At 36.9% G+C, this 23,334-nt stretch overlaps 1 protein-coding gene and 1 long non-coding RNA gene across 4 annotated transcripts; both read left to right on the forward strand.

The window, feature by feature from the left end:
* The first annotated feature begins 524 nt into the window (after positions 1-524).
* Positions 525-7,913, forward strand: LOC110878293 (ABC transporter G family member 29). The gene is made up of 19 exons (XM_035977522.1): positions 525-985; positions 1,553-1,762; positions 1,846-1,930; positions 2,022-2,181; positions 2,269-2,399; positions 2,516-2,606; positions 3,297-3,598; positions 3,665-4,263; positions 4,350-4,620; positions 4,690-4,843; positions 4,952-5,068; positions 5,188-5,303; positions 5,389-5,721; positions 5,811-6,185; positions 6,432-6,565; positions 6,641-6,868; positions 6,943-7,114; positions 7,185-7,439; positions 7,517-7,913. Exons 1-19 carry the CDS (start codon positions 600-602, stop codon positions 7,787-7,789), a joined length of 4,392 nt encoding a protein of 1,463 aa, XP_035833415.1. The 5' UTR covers positions 525-599; the 3' UTR covers positions 7,790-7,913.
* A 7,624-nt stretch (positions 7,914-15,537) lies between these two features.
* LOC110878292 lies at positions 15,538-19,732 on the forward strand. 3 transcript variants are annotated; one of them, XR_004867022.1, is made up of 4 exons: positions 15,599-16,399; positions 16,489-16,677; positions 19,304-19,418; positions 19,501-19,731. It is a non-coding gene; the product is annotated as an uncharacterized LOC110878292 (long non-coding RNA). The 3 variants fall into 3 exon arrangements; XR_004867021.1 differs by having other exon boundaries at positions 15,602-16,399; positions 19,304-19,732; XR_002557803.2 differs by lacking the exons at positions 19,304-19,418; positions 19,501-19,731 and having other exon boundaries at positions 15,538-16,399; positions 16,489-16,810.
* Positions 19,733-23,334: the final 3,602 nt, after the last annotated feature.

Here is a 23,334-nt window from a genome sequence, read left to right on the forward strand (position 1 = left end):
ATGTGATAGCGATTCTAAATCGGAATTTGGGTTCTGGCTGATAACATGTTAGGGTGAAAATCTCCACACCCATAAGGTGGAGATTGAATATATGATATAGTAACGAATATTACAGAAAGAAATAGTACATGAAAATAAACAAATTACAAGGAGTGTACAAAGTACAAACTAAGTTTAACTCTAATTGTGCGCATATGGATATAGTTGAATCTTTATATAGGCATGTGTACATTTTCATTAACAAGTAACATTTTATAGAAATTTACGTATATGCGTACTTAGTATAGACAACATAGTATATTACAGTATTTTAAAACTTATTTCATTTAACATGGTGAGCGTGCCTTTTGTTTGATCACCAAGAAATATGCAAATAAACTTGCAAGAAACGTAATCCTACAGTTTCATCAAGGTTAATAAACCAAGTTTATACACTACCATGAACAAGAACAAGCATGGATAACACCAATAATTCTGGTTTCCAACCAACTAAACCACTTACTAAATGCATACGCACAACTGCACAAGTAAACTTCATCTCAATTTGATGGACATTTGATTTGATTCACACAGATATAGAAGTGTAATCTTTTGAGAACATGGAGTGCGAAAGTAAAGCGATGGAGGAAGAGAATATAGTCAGCGTTGTCAGGAGCATAGGAAGAAGTTTGAGCAGGGCAGCTGGGAGTTTGGGAATAGAAGATGTGTTCTCCATCAGTAGTGGTTGCAGCCATCACTCTATGGAAGATGAAGAGGCATTAAGATGGGCTGCTTTGGAGAAACTCTCTACCTACGATCGGTTACGAACCACCATCTTCAAGCACTATGTTCATGTGGATCAGCAAGAAATACCAACAGATAAGATGTTACTAGATGTACGAGAGCTAGATCCAAATGCTCAACAACAATTCATCGACCAAATCTTGAAGGTTACGGTAGATGATAACGGAAAGTTTTTGAAAAAGTTCAGAGATCGTGTTGATAAGTAAGCTTCATCTGATCTCCATAATCTTCTTTTTGTTGCTTGCTTATTTTTTTGATACACGTGTAAATGTAATCTTAGATGCTTACTACGGTATAATATCATTTTCTGACTCTCTGTTATTCGATTAAAGCTTCTGTTTATCTATTTATCCGGCGAATTTTTGGATTCATAGGTGGTTTGGAGTTTGGGTGGGTGTTTATTGGCATTTTTTGGTAGTTATACATATAGGCATGCAAATGCACTGAGGTGGCAAGCAAACTCCACAAGTTTGTTGGTGTGACAAGCAAACTTGGGTTATGTTCGCTGGTCAAAGGAGCGAACTCCATCCTTCATTTTATGTAGAGCCATGTGAGTTACTGTTGGATTGAGTATTTTGTGCTTATCCAAGTTTGCTTGTTAGACTAGCGAACTCAAGAAAACATAGTCAGATTCCTTTATGGTAGTGAACTGCCTAGATGTACAAGACCTATCAAAAAATTGCATAGAAATAATTATCCTAACTCCAAACCACGTATAAAATCAAAATATTCATTCATTTGATCACAAAGCACTTGCATCGTATTTCAGGGTTGGCATCTCTCTTCCAACTATAGAAGTTCGATTCCAAAATTTGACCATAGAAGCAGATTGCCACATTGGTGATAGGGCACTTCCATCACTACCAAATGCAGCCCGAAACATCGTGGAATCTCTTCTGGATTTTATTGGGATCCACTTGTATAAGAAAACAAAACTTGCCATTCTTAAAGATGTGTCTGGAATAATTAAACCATCACGGTATGTACATAACATAGCATGCCACTCGATTCAGTAGTTAATTAGTACTATATATAAGTAGCAATGCATTTGTAATGTTACAGAATGACACTTCTGTTGGGTCCACCATCTTCTGGGAAGACAACACTTTTGATGGCTATGTCCGGAAAGCACGACTCAAGCTTAAAGGTCAGTATAAACCTTCAACAAAAATGAGCTATATGTGTTAAAGGTGAAGTGCAAAATGGATATTTATTGTAGAAATGTACAAACTAAACAGGTTGAAGGAGAGATTACTTACAACGGACATAAACTCTGTGAATTTATACCTCAAAGAACATCATCATACATCAGCCAGAATGATGTTCATGTTGGAGAAATGACTGTCAAGGAAACTTTAGATTTTTCGGCAAGGTGCCAAGGAGTTGGGTCCAGATTAGGTAATGTTGTAGTTTTCAAGAAGGTACTTGTGTAGTAAATCTTGATGCAAAGGATGTGATGTATAATTTCCAACTGATGATATATAGATTTGCTGGCGGAGATCGCAAGAAGAGAGAAGCAAGCAAGGATTTTCCCAGATGCTGACGTCGACCTTTTCATGAAGGCAACGGCCATAGAAGGAGATGCAATCAATTTGATTACTTACTACACTCTTAGAGTAAGATGGAGCTATTGAAGTCTTAAAACCTTTTAGATGCATAAACAATTTGATGTTTATACACTTGAAAACTTTGCCTAATACAAAATATACGTATGCTCTCTAAACAAATACAGATACTAGGCCTGGATGTTTGTGGTGACACCATTGTTGGCAATGCTATGAGACGTGGAATCTCCGGAGGACAAAAGAAGCGAGTAACTACAGGTTGATCACTATTAACTTGTCTATCACTTTGGGGTTTAGTACTGATAAGTTACAACTTGATCATGCAATATTTCAACTTCACTCTTTAATTTTGATTACAATGATAGAAGAAACAGCAACACATATTCACACAAGGTAAGGGAGTCTTAGATAGGGCTCGGTGGCACTTTTACATTTGAGGGGAATGCACAACAATCCAATGGTGTTGAGCAAACAGTAGTATCATTATGGGAGAAGTTGATCGTTAAAATGTGCTCATAAATCTTCATCACTTCTAGATAACTTATTTTCCAAAACAACATAAATCTCATTTTTTGCCACAAGCGAAATAGTGTCATGCATGTCTGAGTTTTTACTTTACTTTTAAAAGCTTAAACGTCTTTATGTTTTTACCCACGCCATTAAAAGCAAACGGGAATTAGGTACAAGATTTTTGTTTTAATTACACTTTCTTATTACAAGAGGATGTCAAAATCTTCTCACGTAAATCTTTTCAAAAATACCATAATTCACACATTTCTACAATAGTAAAACATATTGAAACCTTAGTAATAGTTTTTCTATATTGAAACATATTTTCTTGAAGTGCATTTTTGATAAATCCGGCTTACAACAGAAAAAAAAAACAGACTATATATATTGGACTCTAATTGTGTGGTAAGTTTCATACTGCACCTGAAATGAAAACAGGAGAAATGCTTGTTGGGCCAGCAAAAACTCTTTTCATGGACGAGATATCTACAGGTCTAGACAGCTCAACTACCTTTCAGATAGTGAAATGTTTGCAGCAAGTTGTACATCTCACCGAGTCAACAATCACGATGTCTCTACTACAGCCTGATACAGAGACCTTTGATCTATTTGACGACGTGATACTGCTATCCGAAGGTCAGATTGTGTATCAAGGACCAAGAGAAAATGCACTTGAATTCTTTGAGAGTTGCGGTTTCATGTGTCCTGAGAGAAAAGGCATTGCTGACTTCTTACAAGAGGTACTAGTTAATTACCATCAAAGTTATGGAGCTTACAAGTGTCTAAATTTTATATCTTCATTGTAGGTTACATCTAGAAAAGATCAAGAGCAATATTGGGCAGATAGATGCAAATCATACAGGTACATACCAGTAAGTGAATTTGTTCAGCGATTCAAGAGTTTCCATGTGGGCGAGAAGCTAAAGTATGAGTTGAAAATCCCTTATAACAAGAACCAAAGTCACGACGCAGCAGTAGTCTTCAAGAAATACTTAGTGACCAAAAGGGAGATGCTCAAGGCCTCGTGGAATAAGGAGTTGCTACTTTTAAGGAGAAACGCTTCTGTTTACATTTTTAAAAGTGTACAGTTCATCATTTTAGCTTTTATTGGGGTGACTTTATTTATTAGGACTAAAATGCACACAAGGAGTGAAGATGATGGCTCAATCTATAACAAGACACTTCTATTAAGCTTGATCATAAACATGTATATTGGTCGAGCTGAAATCGCCTTCACCGTAGCAAGGGTTCCTGTAATTTTCAAGCAAAGAGATCTTTTGTTCCACCCAATGTGGGTTTACACACTTCCGACATTCTTGCTTCGTTTACCAATATGTTTGCTAGATAGTATTTCTTGGGTGGCTATACTATATTACGGTGTTGGTCTTGCCCCTGAAGCTAGCAGGTAAGAAAATGTTATATATCTTGTTGCGATACTTCTATTCTGACACTATTTGCGAACAAAATGATGCCTTCTACACTGATGTACAGGTTCTTTAAGCACTTCCTGTTGATTTTTTTGATCCAAAATGTGGGAGGGGGACTTTTTAGGCTTATAGCTGGAGTGTGTAGGAAAATGAACATTGCAAACACATTTGGAACCCTTGCACTTCTACTAATATTTCTGTTGGGGGGTTTCATCCTTCCTAATGCTCAAATTCCTTACTGGTTGGGGTGGCTTACGTGGACATTACCATTGTCTTATGGTTTTAAATCTTTGGCGATAAATGAGTTTTTTGCTGCTAGGTGGATGAACAAAATTGTAAGTCATAAGTTCTTGATTGTAACTATAGAAAAAGGAATCATAACCATTTTGTTTTCATGTTCATAGAGTTCAGATAATGTAACTAGCTTGGGGATAACAATACTAGAAAACATGGATGTTCCAACCCAAGAAACATGGTATTGGATTGGTGTTGCCTCTCTTCTAGGATTCGCAGTTCTCTTCAACGTCCTCTTCACTTTTGCTCTAATGTATTTAGATCGTAAGCTTCTATTTCCCCACCTAAAAGAAATAACTACAAACTTTCCTATCATTTATATATAGTACGTGCATGTAGCTAACCTTCTTGATTCTCTGTTTAATTAATTAGAGCCGGAAAAAAGACAAAAGGTTATCTACAAAGAAACTGATACATGGATACAAGCTCAACAGGATACCAACCAACAACAAAGACTCAGAATAACTGAAGTGGATGGAAGTAATCCAAGTAAGAAAATGGAGTTTCAAATTCATAGAAATTTGCACAAATACTCGCATGATTATGGTTCTCCAAAGGCAATACATGATTTATCTAGACAAAAAATCTAAAAGTAAAGTCGGTGACAGGTGGATCCGACTCTAATAACTCCAATGGTGTTGCTCATAAAAAAGGAATATTCTTTCCATTTACTTCAGTCGCCATGTCATTTGAGAGCCTGAACTATTTTGTTGATATGCCCCAAGTAAATCCTCTTATTCTTGAACTTGTTTTTTGATAAGTTGTCTTTCAAAATCCAATTTTATGTTGTAACTTTTTTTATTAAACAGGAAATGAGAGAACAAGGGGTGACAGAAAGTAGATTGCAGTTACTTCATGAAGTAACAGGTTCCTTTAGGCCTGGAGTCCTAACTGCATTGATGGGAGTCAGTGGTGCTGGTAAAACAACATTATTGGATGTTTTAGCAGGAAGAAAGACAGGTGGTTGTAGTGAAGGAGATATAAGGATATCAGGATTTCCAAAGAAACAAGAAACTTTTGCAAGAATTTCTGGATACTGTGAGCAAACTGACATCCACTCGCCTCATGTCACTGTTCATGAATCTTTAATTTACTCGGCTTTCCTTCGGCTCCCAAAAGAAGTTGAAAATGAAAAAAAGATGGTAAGTAAATGATGTTGTAGTAGCCTTTAGTCAAACTATAAACGTAGAAAACATATAGAGCTTATGTGTTCTTGGTCATTACATTTCAGCTTTTTGTAAGTGAAGTGTTAGAGCTAGTTGAACTAGAAAACATCAAGGATGCAATAGTGGGGCTACCAGGAGTTACTGGTTTGTCAACAGAACAAAGGAAAAGACTTACAATCGCTGTAGAGCTTGTTGCTAATCCTTCAATCATTTTCATGGATGAACCAACTTCTGGGCTTGATGCAAGAGCAGCAGCCATTGTTATCCGAGCTGTGAGAAACATTGTGGACACAGGGAGAACTGTAGTTTGCACAATTCATCAGCCTAGCATCGATATTTTTGAATCTTTTGATGAGTTATTGCTGATGAAAAGGGGAGGGCAAGTGATCTATGCAGGACCAATAGGCAATAATTCTCAAAAAATCATAGAATATTTTGAGGTATACAAAGTTACAAACTACACAATTGCAAAATGATTGATATAAAGGGTTACTTAGTCACAAATCAAATATTTTCAATAAAAGTAAATGATTAATTACCCACATAGAAAACTTTGGGTAATGGGTACTTCTCTTATAAAAGTGTCACAACTCATAATTAATGGCACTTTTCTTTTCATTTTGTTTTTACCAAATGACTCTCTCCTTGTGATGAGATTAATTAGTAATTAATTTTCGTATGATTAGGAAATTCATGGGATACCAAAGATTCCTGAAAAATACAATCCAGCAACATGGATATTGGAAGTCACCTCATGTGCTATAGAGATCCGGCTTGGTATCGATTTTGCTGAGCACTACAAATCATCACCCTTGTATCAGTATGTTCTTTTATTATTATGATTATTAATTGACAAAATAATGAAATTATTGTAAAGTTAACTTATTCCAAATAGTAGGAACAAGGCCCTAGTGATGGAGTTATGCACACCACCTGTTGGAGCAACAGATCTTTGCTTTGAAACACAATATTCTCAATCTTCATGGGGACAATTCAAGTCTTGTTTATGGAAGACGTGGTTGAGTTACTGGAGAAATCCTGATTATAATCTTGTTCGCATTATCTTCACCTTAGCTGCTGCGCTAATTGTTGGAACGATATTTTGGAAGATTGGCGGAAAAAGGTTACCCTTAAACATAAACATAACAAAATCTTGATTTTAAAAACCAAATATAATTAGTGATTTTATATCATCAGAGAGAGCAACATCAATGTGAATGCAATCATCGGGGCCATGTATAGTTCTGTGCTATATGTAGGTATGAACAATGCTCAGACGGTGCAGCCGGTAGTTGCCACAGAAAGAACAGTCTTTTATCGAGAAAGAGCAGCTAGAATGTACTCATCATTCCCATATGCCATGGCACAGGTAAAAGTTGAACTGGTATTTATAGATTACATGAGATTTGATTTGATATGGTTTAGAAATAACTTTGCAGGTATTAGTAGAGATCCCATACGTATTTTTTCAAACAACATATTACGCTTTGATAGTGTATGCCATGGTGTCATTCGAATGGAAAGCAGACAAATTCTTTTGGTTCTTCTTTGTCATCTTCTTTTCATTTTTGTACTTCACATACTACGGAATGATGTTTGTTTCCATCTCACCAAACGAACAAGTGGCAGCCATATTTGCGGCTTCATTCTATGCAGTTTTCAGTATCTTCTCAGGTTTTTTCATCCCTAGACCGGTATGTCATCTTCCAAACTTACTTATTCTGATAATTGCTACATTTAGAAGTTAAAAGTGAGGTATTATGAATTTCAGAGAATTCCTAAGTGGTGGGTGTGGTACTACTGGATTTGCCCAATGGCTTGGACCGTGTATGGATTCATGGTATCACAATATCATGATGTTGAGAACAAGATCATGGTTCCTGGAATGTCACATGACCCGCCTATGAATTCATATATTGAAGATCATTATGGTTATAGACCAGATTTCATGGGTCTAGTTGCTGTAGTTCTAATTGCGTTTTGCTTATTATTTGCATTCGTCTATGCTATATGCTTAAGGTTGCTCAACTTCCAAATACGATAAACTGGTTCATTGTTAAAGACTAACTTAAATCATAAGTGTATGTTGGATGAGGTACACGTTGGAAGATTTAGTTGGGTCAATGTTGTGCGGGTCTTTAGATAGTAATTCCTAAATAAATGAAGTTTGTTACGGTTTAATTTTCATTTTATTTCCATTGTAATCGTGTTGTTATTTAAGCATTGCTATGTGATCAATAAACTACAACTTATTACAACATATTTCTCGTGTATACGATCCCAATACTCCAAAATTGGTGTATTTATCATATATTATGTGAAAATCCTTTCCATGGTTTTATAAGGAATATTGTAGGTTGATATATTTAGTTATCAGAAGTGCAAACATGCTGAAACTAAATATAAGAGAAGAGCATTCTTGTTCTTCGAACAACAAAACAATATGCATGGTTTTGTTTATTTCTTGATTGATCAAAATCCAATAGAGTTTTTCTCAGTTACATTAATCCTTAATGTATTTCGTCGCTAACAATTCCATCAATAATTCGTCAGAAAGTGATCACCTTGGACGAGCTTACATAAGTTGTCGGTGATCCATCAGTATAGTAGATCGTCAGTGATCCCTCGGTAAATCATATCTTGATAACCTATAGCAAACGATATTACCAGCTGCCATTTTTAACGGAGATTATGTAGGTAACCGCCTTTATCGACAACGTTCCCACATAATTGGCCATTGGTGATACTCATTTGTTGAGTAGTGAATAGATCTCAACTACAACTCCCACCCGTCAAATCCATGTCCCGTCACTGATCAAGGAATGTAAACACAAATTTGGGAAGTTTAAGGCATCACACATTGACTTCAGATCCATCATATATATTCCTGATAAAAAGTCATAGGAAGGCGATTTCGATTGGATGCATGGCTTGGATTTAATTTTATATATTCTTGGATCGGTTCGGTCAAAGTTGTCATACGTAAGTTATGCTTTATGGATTCCCGCTGTTAGCATGGTATTGATGAGCTCTTGAAGTATTTTCTAACAGTTTATCATGGTTAAAAAAACGTATTGATATTACGATTTGGCCCAATTGTAATTTGGTTTGATTTGTATCCAATTTCAAGAAACCAAAATCCAACTAGATTCTCCTAAATAGATGTACTTAAACAAATCAATCCAACTTACCTATGTATTGGAGTAAACTGCCATTTTGGTCCCTGTGGTTTGGCCAGTTTTGCCACTTTAGTACAAATCTCAAACTTATTACATCTGGGTCCCTGTGGTTTGCATTTTGTTGCCATTTTAGTCCAAAATTCAAAAAACCCCCTTTTTAACTGTTGAGAGCTGCCTATTTTGTCCTTTAGTGCAGGGGCATTTTGGTCTTTTTGATTTTATTATAACATATTAAATACCTACCCTCATTATCGTTTCCCCAAAATGGTGTGTTCATCTGCTGCCCCTGAAGTTCATCTTATCCAGAAGTTCATCTTCTCCAAAAGTTCATCTTCCCCATAAGTTCATCTCCTCCAAAAACCCAAACCTATTCTCTGTGTTCATCAGCCCTAGCGATGCATTCAAGAAAAAGATGCCGAAATAAACAAGGATCAACGAACGAGGAACCCTAAAAGGAACCGGTTGTTTGTAGAGACTCCAGCGTGCTGTGACCACCATCGCCGCCGCCGCGTGCTGTGACCACCATCGCCGCCGCCGTGCTGTGACCACCTGTGGTGCCAAATCGAAACCTAAGCTCTCTATCTAAATATAAATCTAGTTGAAAGACCTAGAAGACCTGTGGTGCCAAATCGGTGGTTGCAGGGGGTGCGAGAGGGTGGTGGTGCTTGGCGGCACACAAGTGTTTAAGTGACAGGGTTGCTGATGTGTATCGAAGAGGGACTGTGTATCGAAGACACAAGTTTTCTTTGGAATCGGAGAAAGAACAGAGGTTGCTGATGTGTATCGAAGAGGGACTGTAGAGAGAATTTGTTGAATTTCAGTTTTGATGTTATGTTTAGGGTTATGTGGAGAAGATGAAGTTTGGGGATTTTGATTGTTGCTGTGTGTATCGATGAGAATGAAGAAGACAGAAATGAACTCTGTTGCTGCACACGAGTGTTTAAGTGACAGGGAATGAAATTGGGGTTTTATTGCAAATATGATATTTCATGATGTTTTGATGATGTTCTTGATATGGGTTTTGATGATTTTCTGATGATGTTTGGGTTTTGATGATGTCTGGGTTTTGATGATGTTCTTGATCTGGGTTTTGATGATGTTCTTGTCTGGGTTTTGATGATGTTCTTGAGTTGTTGAGCTTGAAGAAGAGATGTTCTTGATGTCTGGGTTTTGATGATTATTTTTATTTGGGTTTTATTGAAAAAAAAATGAAATTTAAAAAATGACCAAAATGCTCCTGCACTAAAGGACAAAATAGGAGGTTGCAACAGTCAAAAAATAGGGAAATCTGGTCAAATTTGAAATTTGGACTAAAATGACAACAAAATGCAAACCACAGGGACCCATATGTAATAAGTTTGAGATTTGGACTAAAGTGGCAAAACTGGCCAAACTATAGGGACCAAAATGACAGTTTACTCTATGTATTGGTTTAGTTCTTTTAGTTCATATATTTGTGCTTAACAATTTCGATTTGCTTTTCTATATGTGTCACATTTGGTTAACTAGTTGTTTTATTTAATATAGTTTAGATTTAATACTTATTCAACATGTAATTTAGTTTTATTATTAGAACAATCAATATTTTCTATTATTCAATTATTCGTTGATTTAGATATACAACTTGGAACCTTCTCCAATATCGGGAAGTAAATCTAGTGTCTCGATCTAATACGATAATTATGCGCACACCATGAGGGTATATTATTTCGTTTACATATTTTCCCGCCATCTTTTCCAAGGGGTATGTTTCCCAAATGGGCAAGAAATGTGAGTTTTTGTGAGTTGATCCACCACTACCCATATTGTATCATGCCCTCTTCTTCTATTGGAGAGTTTGGTTACAAGATCCATTGCTATATCCTCCCATTTCCAAACTAGTACCTCAAAGGTTGCAACTTCCCGTAAAAATTTTGGTGTTCGGCTTTCACTTGTAAACAAGTTAGACCTTTTTTCACATACTTGACAATGTCACGTTTCATTCCGGGTCACCGACAATTCTTTTTCAAATCTGGGTACATATATGTTGCCCCTGGAAGGACCGAATCCCAAGACTTATGAACTTCATCAAGTAATAGTGTCTTCACTTCACAAAAATGTGAGTGCACTAATGTCTATCGTCTCCGTCAATCCGCATCGTAGCAAGAAATGGAACAAAACAAGGCTTTAGATTGTTAAATATAGGGCAATGACATTTTTGTAAATAAGGAAACCTTCCTTATTAGAGCCCTATAAATAGGAGCCTTATTGTTTCATTTAAAAACTTTTTGTCATTTTGGAGATCTATAGAGAGAAACTATCTCCAAGTGTTTCAAGGTGCTTCTATCTATCAAATCATCAATAGAAACGCACTATAATTACGTTCTTGTGTCCGATCTACTCACGTACACGGATTCCGCACGCGATACGTGATATTCGCAATCGACAGTTATACGGAATTGATCCAGAAACGATCCCACAAGTGGTATTAGAGCGGAAGATCGATTGCACGGATCTGAAACACGAGTTTTCATTAAAACAGAGCTGAATCATATCATATTTCACCATATTTTCTGTTTCTTATCATCTTCTTCATGTTTTTCATCTTAAAACTCAGATTTATCACGGTTTTTAATGGTTAAGATGTAACAACTCTCATTAAAATTAATAATTAGAATAATAATTAGTCAATAAGGAGACCCTAATTGAGACACCCAAGTAATTCCGCACTAACCCTAAAATTTTCAGAACAATCGGAATCAGGATAAGGGACCCTAAAACTCAGGGGGGGGGGTAAACCCTAATTGATAGTTATCAATAAAATCTGTTGTCACAAATTGAAATTCGAATTTTGATGATTCATGCAAGCTAGTCCCGAACTCAGCTAGTCTAGGTAAATAGACTGCACCCTTTACGGACCGTAAAGGAAAATGCTTTACGGGCCGTAAGCATATGTGTTCCCTTACGGACCGTAAGGGTTGAAGCATACGGTCCGTAAGCGATGCTATTATCTGGCTATAAATAGCCGACATTGGGACTTGAATTTTGGAATTTAAACGACATCTGTAGGTTCTGTATACGTCGAATTAGCTCCGAAACACTATAATTAAACACACACTGCACTCGAATCGCTGCCGCAAAACAGGGTAACTACTCGATCGCTATTACGATTCATTTTCCGAGATCAATATATCCAAAGAATGTTTAAGTGCCGCCCACATTAGGGTTATACTTTGTCGTTCGTCGTTAAATCGATGAATGTTTAAGTATTGCACTTTGTCGTTCATTGTGAGAATTTGATCTCGTGAGTTATCGTGACTGCTGTATTGATCACTAACCCAGTTTTGTGTGCATTATTGTTGAAATTAGGTTAACAGGGCTAAATCATATTCTATCCATATTAAATCTGCAATGTGAGTCATTCTCTTTTTATCAACTGTTTTACGATACTCCAAAGTTATTTTCAAAGTTATAATTACAGTGATTAAGTTTATGTAATCACCAAATTACAGCCAGTATGTGGGGTATTGTGCACATTACTACAGTTTTAATCACATTAGGTGGGCGAACCTAAATTTAAGTGATATACGTCATTCATTGGGGCAGCCAATGGTGATATGACCACAGTCACAGATACGGTCGAGTGACAAATACTGTGGGTAGTTGGTTGGTAATAAACATATGTAAAAACTCTTAATACTGTCAATTATAATAAATGTGTCGTTTTTAGTAAACTGAATGATTCTCTCAGTATTTCCCCGCTGACAAAATCTTTTTCAAACATGTTTCAGGTGATCTATTGTAATTCAGGAAAAGTGCTGGGAAGCAGTGCAGGCTTAAAGTAGTGGCTCATTATAAAATAAATATAAAGAAATATGTTTTGTAAAAATAAAAGATATTTCAGTAAAATCTTGTTATTGTAAATTATCGGGGTTTTATCCCGAATTGTAAAATAAAATAATCGGGAAAAGTTTTTAGCTTTAAAACGATCCTGACGATAAACTTCCGCTGCTAAATAAAATCACATAATTAAATATCACGGGATTTCTGTCTCGCGGCTCCTGAAACGGGTAAAACCGGGTCGGGGGCCGTGACATAAAAACACTTGATTTTTTTTTATATAACGTGCGAAAAACGATTTTGATTAACCCTACAAAGTTTCAAAACGAATATCGAAGATTTAATGGTTCAATTTATCGAAAAAAAATCTGATCGAAAAATGAAGATGTTCGCTGATCTTTTGGTTCGAAGCTGTAGCTTCGTAAGAAGCCACAAAATCACATTTGTTTTATTGGTACAAAGCCAGAACTTGGTGTACATCTTCGAACGAAGCTACATTCAATTGGTTCGAAGCCACTTTGGTTGTTGTGTTTGTTCAGAAATTCAGCCTCTTACGAAGATTATACGAAGTCATTAAACAATTGTCTTGTACGAAGCCACATGTAATCATGTTTGAACGAAGCCACCTAGATTGAGATTGGTTACTCATATCCTCGTACGAAGCCACGTTTATGTTGGTACGAAGCCATCACAATTGTTCGAACCCATTGTTTGCTTGGTCCAATAACATATAATCAAAACAATTACGGCCCAATTAAATTCTCTGTTGGTCCCAGTTGGACTTAAAAACTTCTTTTCACGTAATATGGCAAGTGATTTCAACAATTATGAAAATTGTGTGCGGAATAGAAATCAGACTTTCAAGAAACAAGACCTACAGAATTTTCAAGTTTATATCACTTTGAAACAAAATGGTTTACAAGGTGATTGTGAGGTTATTATCTATTACAAACGAATACTTGTGTAATTCTAAGGTGAAGGGACAATGGAGTTTTGTTGTATGTATTGAATGCTTGGCTTAACTCAACTTAACTCATCGTCCTTTGCTTGTTGAGCTTTCTATTTATAGAAAGCCCAGTGGCATGAATAAACATTTGTTTATTCATGTATATGTCCTGCAAAAAGTAGCTTCTTAACATATTCATTGAATCCAATTATCAAGTTGCCTTAGTCATCATGAGATCCAATAATGTCAAGTTGCTTTGGTTATTGTGGCAGGGTAGAACGCATTTAGACAAGTGGGGTTCCATCAGAATTTCTGATAACCACTTCATCAAATTCTGGTGAACAAATCATCAGAAAGTCTCATATTTGCCAGAAACTGATGATATTTCATCAGAAATATCATAAATATCATCGGATCCATCAGAATGGCCTTTTCTGATAATCTTCTCTTGTTCTTGACCAGCTTCTGATTCTTTGAAGTAGATGTTGTTCTTTTCAATCGTCCTATCTGGTTTCTTCTTGTTGTTTGATCTTTAGGACTTTATCTTCTTCATAGATCAAGCTGAATTGATTTTTCTTTAATACTTACAAATAAAGTTTCCTAACATTCTCTATGTTTTGAAAGGTGGTCCAATTAAAACAATCACGTTTATTAAAAATCAGTATAGTTTTGATCTAATAAACTCAAGTTCATCTAATACGCATGTGAATAGGGCTGACAAATCGTGTCTTTGCAAGTTTAACAGGTATCTGATAACGCGAACAACAAAAATTTTAAACATGAATACGACTCGTTTAACTACTTTATATCCAATGTCTATAAGACAGATGTATATTTTATGCACCTAGAAGGAGAAATAATGGATCCTAATTTTCAAATTTTGATTATTTTTAAAAACGTAAAAAATCACATGGTATACTTTTCTGTTATCATATCTTAGCAGGTTACCTACAGGTTACCTATTGCCAGCCCTACATATGAAGTTGTTTCTCGGTCCAATAGAATTTGAATAAAGTGGGTGTTTGGTTCGATAGAATTATCGGTGGCTCAAGAAAAACAAAAGCATGTGCAGTTCGATAGAATACAGTTTGTTTGTTTTTTTTTTTTTTGAACCATAACTTTCTTCTTAAGTGACCCAATATGATACCGTCTAATTGGCGGCTATAGCCAAGTTGCCCAGTTTGATTGTCATATGTTAGTGGATTTTCATTTAATAAAAAGTTACTCGGTTCAATTAGATTTATTTCAAGTGGGAAGTTCATGTGTGTGTTTAATGATTTGAATTTGAAACAAGTGGCTGTCGATTTGAAATCAAGAGGTCCAATAATATTCACACTCAATTAATGACAAGATAGTCTGATAAGTTTCAATAACAATTTAAGAATAAGGGGAGTGGAGCATCCTTTTGATGGGGCGTCTTGCGATACGTAGCGCCACGTCATATTAGAGGATTTTGACCAAAAAAGGGGGAGTGGGACAACCTTGCTGGGTGGGGCGTCTTGCAACACGTGGATTGATTTATAAAGGTGGGATGTATTTAAAAAAAAAAAAAAAAAACTTGGGCCAAACTATCCGTTGCCAACGGATATATGCATGGGAAATGAAAAAGTTGGGGCGATCTGCTGGAGACGGGCTGGAGGGGGACGCCACCCAAGACGCCAAGGGGGCGGTGTTCCAGGCGACTCCGGCGACTCGGGTGGGGAGTCGCCCACTCCCTTCAGTCTAATACTTTTGAACTCCAACAAGATAAACACGTGAAGATTGATATTGTGGAGGAAGTCTATTGGGTTTCAATTTGGCCCAATCAGAATTTATATTTGTAAAAGCATATGGTCCATCCGTGCCAATTGAAAAAGGAAGTCGATTAAGCAAGCACTGTACATTCTATATCAACTTTTATTTATCTCTAGTCTTAAATCACAAAGTCGGTGTCGTACGCCACCGACCGTACGAAAAGACAAAACTGCCCCATTCGTCTCTTTACCAATCTCATTTCGACAAATTGGATAAAAAAACACTCCACACAGAGTCTCCGGAGCAGTCAAACCATGACCGGCGGCGCTTCAACCGGCCGTCTTCCGTCGTGGAAAGAGAGAGAGAACAACAAGAGACGTGAGAGGAGACGAAGAGCCATCGCCGCCAAGATCTACGCCGGTCCACTTCATCAACAATTCAACACCTAATTCAAAACGACGTCGTATCCTCCATCGCCGGAATTCGAAACATCCATTCGCGATTTCATCACATCACACGCCACAACAATCTTCGCCGCCGTACCTCCGCCGCACGACGACGGCACCGTCGAGCCACTCACAGTGGCGGACCCAGGATTTTATTTCAATGGGGTCCATTTTCAGGTCGGTCCTCATTAATCTTAAAACACAAAGTCGGTGCTTTTGTCACCGACCAAACCACCTTCTTCAGTCTTATTGGTCCACGTCCCGCCTTCACATGAAACCATCTCCAAATCACTTTCTACAGAGATGGTTGGATTACCTTTGTTCATCAAAACCCTGAGTTCAACCACCTCCTCCAATCACCGCCACAACACAACACCAAAACCATCAACATCAACGTTTCCGTTCTCTCTCTAAATAACTTCAAACTCTGATGAACCCCTAGGGTTCCGACGGTAGCTGTGACGAAGAACCAGGCGCCGACAAAAATAGAAACATATTACGGCAAAGGCTAGGGTTATGACGAAGATCCGGTAAGTTTCTTTCCCCTGCGTGTTACTTTTCAGTTAGATCCGCAGTCAATGATGTCTGATCGGTTGATGCAACTTGCGGTTAAATTCAGGCGGACTCCGGTGAGAAATTTAGAGGCAATGGCCTCCCCTATCGATTGCCTCTTTCCGACGAAGATGTGGTAGCCGGCGGCAAAAATGGGATGGTGGTTCGGTAATACATCCTAATGCTTGAGAAGCGTTGTCAACGAGGTTTGAAGGCTAGCCGCAATGTCCGAGTGTTGGTCACTGGACGTTTGATGGTATGAACTTTGTGGCTTTAATTGGCGAATCTTATTGTTGTGACTCATTATGTTACTCCAAATTAATTATCACGAATATCTTCTGCTATGAGTTTTGAATGATTATAAGGATCATTTGCTATGAATTTTTGTACAATCGATGCAAGATTGCTAGCTTTGAAGCTTGAATATATGAATTTATTAAGTCTATAGTATCTATATGAATTTTGATGTGAACACTTTAAAGTTTGGCAGCCAAAGAATTGGTGGCTAGGATATCTTTGTGTTACCGAATTAAACTGAGTTATTGACACTTCTCCGGTTAGCTTACGCATTGGTGTTTATTGTTGCTATGTATATGCTGCCACTACAAGAAAGTCGACCAATAGCGGCGACATGTCGCCGCTATTGAGTTGCTGCTAAAGCTTGGCCGCTAAAGGGTTATTTGTCGCCGCTATTACCTTTAGCGGCGACATTTGGGACTATTAGCGGCGACATTTGTCGCAGCTATTGGTCGACTTTCTTGTGATTATAAGTTTAGTTTTATATCAATTCACTAGAACTATATACAATATATATACACACGCGCACACATACTTACAATATATATAATAGAAACCTACCAAACTTTGCCCTTATAAATTTAGTATTATACATCATTTCATTCAAAGATTTTGTGTTAGTTAAAGTGATTATCTATCAACTATTATGATTACACATGCATTAAAATATCATTCTATTGTGTTATATATTTTTACTCAATAATCATCATTCTATCGTGTTATATATTTTTACTCAATAATCAACTAAATAATTAAATATTCTATATAACTATATTCAATCTAGATATTACATTTTATTTTTCCCTAAGATTTTTTTTTTTTTTTTTTTTTTTTTTTTTTGTAAATATTTTGGTTTTTCATTTGCACCTGTCCGGTTAATTGCATCCTCATTTCTAAACAATAACTTTTTGTATTATATCTACTCATCTGATCTCATTAGTTATAAAGTAATCGTATTATCTATATAATATTTCGATGTTTTTTTCCTATATGATATTGTTAAGCTTATCTTAACAAATTTACACAATTAATATATATTTTTTTTTATAAATCTTGTTTAAAGATTACATAACTTGCATGGATAAAAGAAATCGAAGTTTATAATAGTTACAGTTTACTTATTATAGTAACATATTCTTAATAAGTGCATTATAATATCAAAATCCTAGCTTAGAAAGTGATTTTTTTTTAAATATTTTGGTCCCACCTGTTGATTTTTTTTGCAGCATTTCAAGGATCTATTTTTTTGCAGTTTTTTTTTAATATTTTGACCCAGTTTGACTTTAGCTTCAATGTGCATAACCAAACAAATGACCTCGCCATTTCTATGGCTTTCAATTCCACAATCTGCGTATCCATCATACTTCCAATCTTCATACCAGTATAGTATTTTAATTTAAAATTCATTATAGAACGAAGACATTAACCTTATTTTGCATAAACTAACCTAAACTAACCTTATTTTGCACGAGGAGAAGAGGTGGTGCCGGTGGTGGCCGTGGAGACGAGATGGTGGCCGGTGGATAAACTACATTCACCAAGAACCACTAAATTAACAACCAATATAACAAAATAAACAAAAAAAATCAACATAAAACTAACCGATTATGCCGATTTTGGAGAGATTGCGCCGATTTTTTTGCTCACCGGTGAAAGGGGAGGTGAAAAGATTTGGGGGAAAGTAGGTGGAGGGAAGAAATGGCGCTGATTCCTTGTTTTATTCGTCGGGCCAATAGAGGCGACAACATGTCGCCGCTATTGGTTATGTTTGTCGCCGCTATTGATCTAGGCATACCCCAGCCGTTGGATGATGATAACAATCGTGTGGCTAGCGTTGAAAATGGGACACCGGGTGCGGTTGGACCAATAGCGGCGACATATTGGATGTCGCCGCTATTAATTGTTATTCTTGTAGTGTGCCTTAGTTCTTTATGTTTTACCCGTTGATGGATTTTCTTTGTGTTATGCCTTTCAATATTATAGTCGATTTAAATTTCGTAGTGGGATCAGTTATCCGCATAATATTGGGTGTTAAGCTTTAAAAAGTAATACGTCTTCGGTTTATGGTATTAGTTTGTGCTATTTGCTACTCCTAAGAGTTTGTTATTAAGAGTAAATTAGCAATCTATTCATTTGCGTGACCTCCTTTAGTTATCTTGAATTATTTGTCCAAAAATTTAATGTGGGGTTCAAGATGCTGGTATAATGTAGTTTTTGTTAATCTTTATGAAACTCATTTTTAATATTCTAGATCTAACATCCATATTTAAAATGAATATATTTTCAGTTAAAATAGATGATTAGTTAATTATCAAAGATGAACATCCCGCAACTTTAATTGTAGGGTTTTCCATTCCACAAAGGAATAGCCACAATCTAAATCAAATGGTATACATGTAATTGTATGACTTCTGCAGAAGGGAATAATAATTACAAGCTAGCAATGAAATTACTGTAGTTTCAAGATGACATATTGTTGAATTTCTAGATGTTGATATGAGGAATCCTAGAATAAAAGTCCTGCTGATTTTTTTTAATACTCTACAACCATGTCAAATTTGTATTTTGGTACTTTACCTTCGCAGGGTGATCTTTGTCCAGTAATGTGTATATGAAGTATTTTGTAGTTTCAAGATGTGCTCAAACATATACACTTTTCCCAGACACGCATCACTGTTATCATCAGTTCATCACCACCAGGTATCCACACATTGCGTTCACTGACTCCTCCCAACCTTCGTCAACTTGCTTCTTCTTACATTGTGTTCTCCTAGCGTGGCAGACATGTGGAAACAATGTCTCCTCCCTTAATAAGGGCATGCAAGACGATCAAAAAAGTTAAACAAGATGAATGGTTAGTACTTTACATCACTGTTTCCAACTTAGTCTAATTTTATATTCATTTAACTTTACATATTCACATTACTTGGATATCATAGACATTGAATGACAGTTGCTTGTACAAACTACTTTGGAGCTTTCATAACAGTTATTTTTCATGCAACTTTTTGAATGATTTTTCTTAAATATACATGTAGTGATAAATTTCTACTTACAAGAAAAACATGACATGGTTGGCCTTCAGTCAGCTTTAGCAATCGACTCTCTTAATTAGTGAAAACGTTATACATTAGGTGATCCCACACGTACCCGCGCCGTAACGCACGCGGGTCAAATTATTAGCTATCTCTTAAAAGTGAAAGTCGGTGGCAAAAGCCACCGACTACCCCCAAGTTTTTTAACCTATGGCATAAAGCACTAAAAGGTAACCGCCTCCACTGCCATGAACAATCTCCAACAATTATGAGCCACCACCATACAAAACCACCTGTCACCTATTCAAACCATCATCATTAACATTTCTGATTTTTCAAATTCGATTTCATGTAGTTAAGGCAACACATAACGCTTGGATCAAATCGCAATGCTTATGTAGGTTACAATAAGATCAATCGGATGCGTCGAAACACGCATTTTCGTGTGGTTAATGCAACACATAATGCTTGGGCTAATCCATTCGATGTTTGCGATGTACCCGCGCCGCAACGCGCGCGGGCATTATTACTAGTTCAAATAAAAGTTCTATTTTCTATATCAAAGCTCATCAGATCAACACTTCAGGACTATCTGTTCGCAAGATCCATTCTGCTAATTAGTGTATTTGTTTAAATTGAATGTATGGATTAGTTGTGGTATTGAATAGGCCCATTAGAAATTGTGCACATCCAGATCAAATAATAAAGGCCCATTCGGTTTAAAGAGACATTTGGGTTCGTTGGTTCGACTGTAAAAATAATAGAAAGCTCATTCGCTGATTTGAATTTTTTGAGAAATATCATTTGGTCTATTATTTGCTCATCAGTACTTAAGGAGTTACACCCATTCGGTTATAGCCCATTCTGAAAATTTGATTTATTGGCTCATCCGTTATAATCTGATTGTTCATCCGGGTCGACTTGAACGTGAAACCGTTTCACGATTCAACTAGAAGTCATTCATACTATCGACAATTCATACGCTCCAAGAGGTTTAAGTGTTCGTTTTTAAAATCCTCGCTTAAACGTTTGCCTTATTTGATCACAGATGTAAATCAAGGTGAAACGAAAGGTGATAATCAAAGATACAAAATCACGGTGACTAAGGTGAAGGAGAGAACAAAAGAGGAAATTTTGCAAGAAAAAACATCCAGAGAAAGTGATAGGGCTTGAGGATTTTGGGAAAGAATCTAAGAGAGAAAGAAGTTCCAATCAACAAGCTGATCCCCTTTCCTCAGCCTCAACTACTTTTATTAACGGTTATTAACGGTCACTAACAACTTTACAAACTTTTACAATATGACACATTCAGTCCCTAGACTTACAATTATTACATTTAAGCTACAACACATATCAATACTCCCCTCCTATTAAGAACCTTGTCCTCAAGGTGCAACACTAACTTCAAAGAACAAAATCAGGGAACCTCAACACAAATTCATGACGATCTTCCCATGTAGCTTCCAACACAGATTGGCCTTCCCACTGAACCAGCACTTGAGCAACACCTCTTTTTCCCTTCCTTATTAATCGATGATCCAATACCTTTAGTGGCTTAAGAGAAAACCTTGCAGCCCGAGGAATAGGAGTGATAGTGGATGGAGGGCCATGAGCAGGTTTCAACAAGGAAACCTGAAATACAGGATGCAGTTGTGACTCCTCTTGCAAGTCCAGTTTGTAAGCCACTTCCCCAATCTTTTGAGTGATCAAATAAGGCCCATAATACTTTGGAGACATTTTTGAAAAATTGGTACCCCTTAATGAAGTCTGCACATACGATCTTAGTTTCAAATACACCCAAGAACCCAAGGCAAAACTTCTATCAGTTCTATGCTTATTGGCTTGCTGTCTTAACCTGTTTTAGGCCATCTGTAGAGTTGATCTCAGGACTGTTATAGCCTCCTCTCTTGAACACATTTCAGAATCAATGCTGGCTACTGCTGTGTCTTGATGAACATAAGGAACATGGATTGGAGGAGCATAACCATATAAAGCTTGGAAAGGAGTGGTCTTTATAGATGTATGGTAGTTGGTGTTGTACCACCACTCTGCTAATGAAAGCCAGTGGTACCAAGAATGTGAATAGTGTAAAATCATACATCTCAGGTATGTCTCAAGACACCTGTTGACCACTTCAGTCTGACCATCACTCTGAGGGTGATAGGCAGTAGACATGGCTAAAGAAATGCCTTGAAGCCTGGTAAATTCCTGCCAAAACTTACTCAAAAAGATGGAATCCCTGTCAGAAACTATGGTAGAGGGCCAACCATGTAGTTTGTAAACATTGTCAATAAATGCCTGGGCCACAGAAGTTGCAGAAATAGGATGTGTCATTCCAATAAAATGGCCATACTTGGTGAGTCTGTCTACCACAACAAAGATAGCATTTTTACCTTTAGAAGTGGGTAGCGCAGTGATAAAGTCCATACTTATATCAGAAAAAATACAAGTTGGAATAGGCAATGGCTGTATGAGACCAGGATAGGCTGTTGTCTCATATTTAGCTTGTAAGCAGATATCACACCTTCTAACATAATTTCTCACATTCTTAGACTGCCCTTTCCAATAAAACAGACCTTTGAGTCTTTGTAGGGTAGCATGAATCCCTGAATGGCCCCCAACAGATGACTCATGGCAATACTGAATTAACTCTTTTTTGACACCTTCTTCATTTCCCACTACCAGCTTATTCTTTCTTTTTAACAGGCCTCCCTTCCAGCTGTAATGACCATTTTGCCCTTCTGTGTCACTATTCTGAATAATGTTTTGTAAGTTGAGATCACCTTGCCAAGTTTGCTTAATCTTCTCAAGGAACAAGGGTTCAAAAGATGAGACTGCCAACTCAAATAAGGAGACAGTTTGCAACCTAGATAATGCATCAGCAGCTACATTATCAACCCCTTTCTTGTACTGGATTTCAAAATCATAGTTCATTAGTTTGACCATCCAGGAGTGTTGCAGAGGTGTAGTTATCTTTTGATCCAGCAGATGCTTTAAACTTTTTTGATCAGTCTTGATAACAAAATGACCACTGATCAAATAGTAATGCCATTGCTTGATTGCAAATAAAATTGCAAGTAATTCTCTATCATAGACAGACAATACCTGTTGTCTTGGACACAAGGCTTTACTGACAAAGGCTAAAGGATGATGATCCTGCATCAACACAGCTCCAATTCCTAATGCAGATGCATCAGTTTCTACCACAAAAGTCTTTGAAAGATTAGGTAGAGCCAATACTGGTGCAGTACATAGGGCAGTTTTTAACTGCTGGAAAGCATGATTTGCTTCTTGGGACCATTTAAAAGCATCCTTTTTGAGCAAGTCTGTCAGTGGTTTGGCAATCACTCCATAGGATCTAATGAACCTTCTGTAATACCCAGAAAGGCCCAAAAATCCCCTTAACTGCTTCACATTAGTAGGAGCAGGCCATGACATCACTGCTTCAATCTTAGTAGGGTCAGTTGACACCCCCTCCTTTGTAATGACATGCCCAAGATACTCTACCTTCTGCCCCCCAAAGCTGCACTTAGACATCTTGGCAAACAATTGCTGATTTCTCATAGTCTCTAATACTTGTT

The sequence above is a fragment of the Helianthus annuus genome, chromosome 9 (genome assembly GCF_002127325.2).
Source record: "Helianthus annuus cultivar XRQ/B chromosome 9, HanXRQr2.0-SUNRISE, whole genome shotgun sequence".
Classification (NCBI taxonomy): Eukaryota; Viridiplantae; Streptophyta; class Magnoliopsida; order Asterales; family Asteraceae; genus Helianthus; species Helianthus annuus.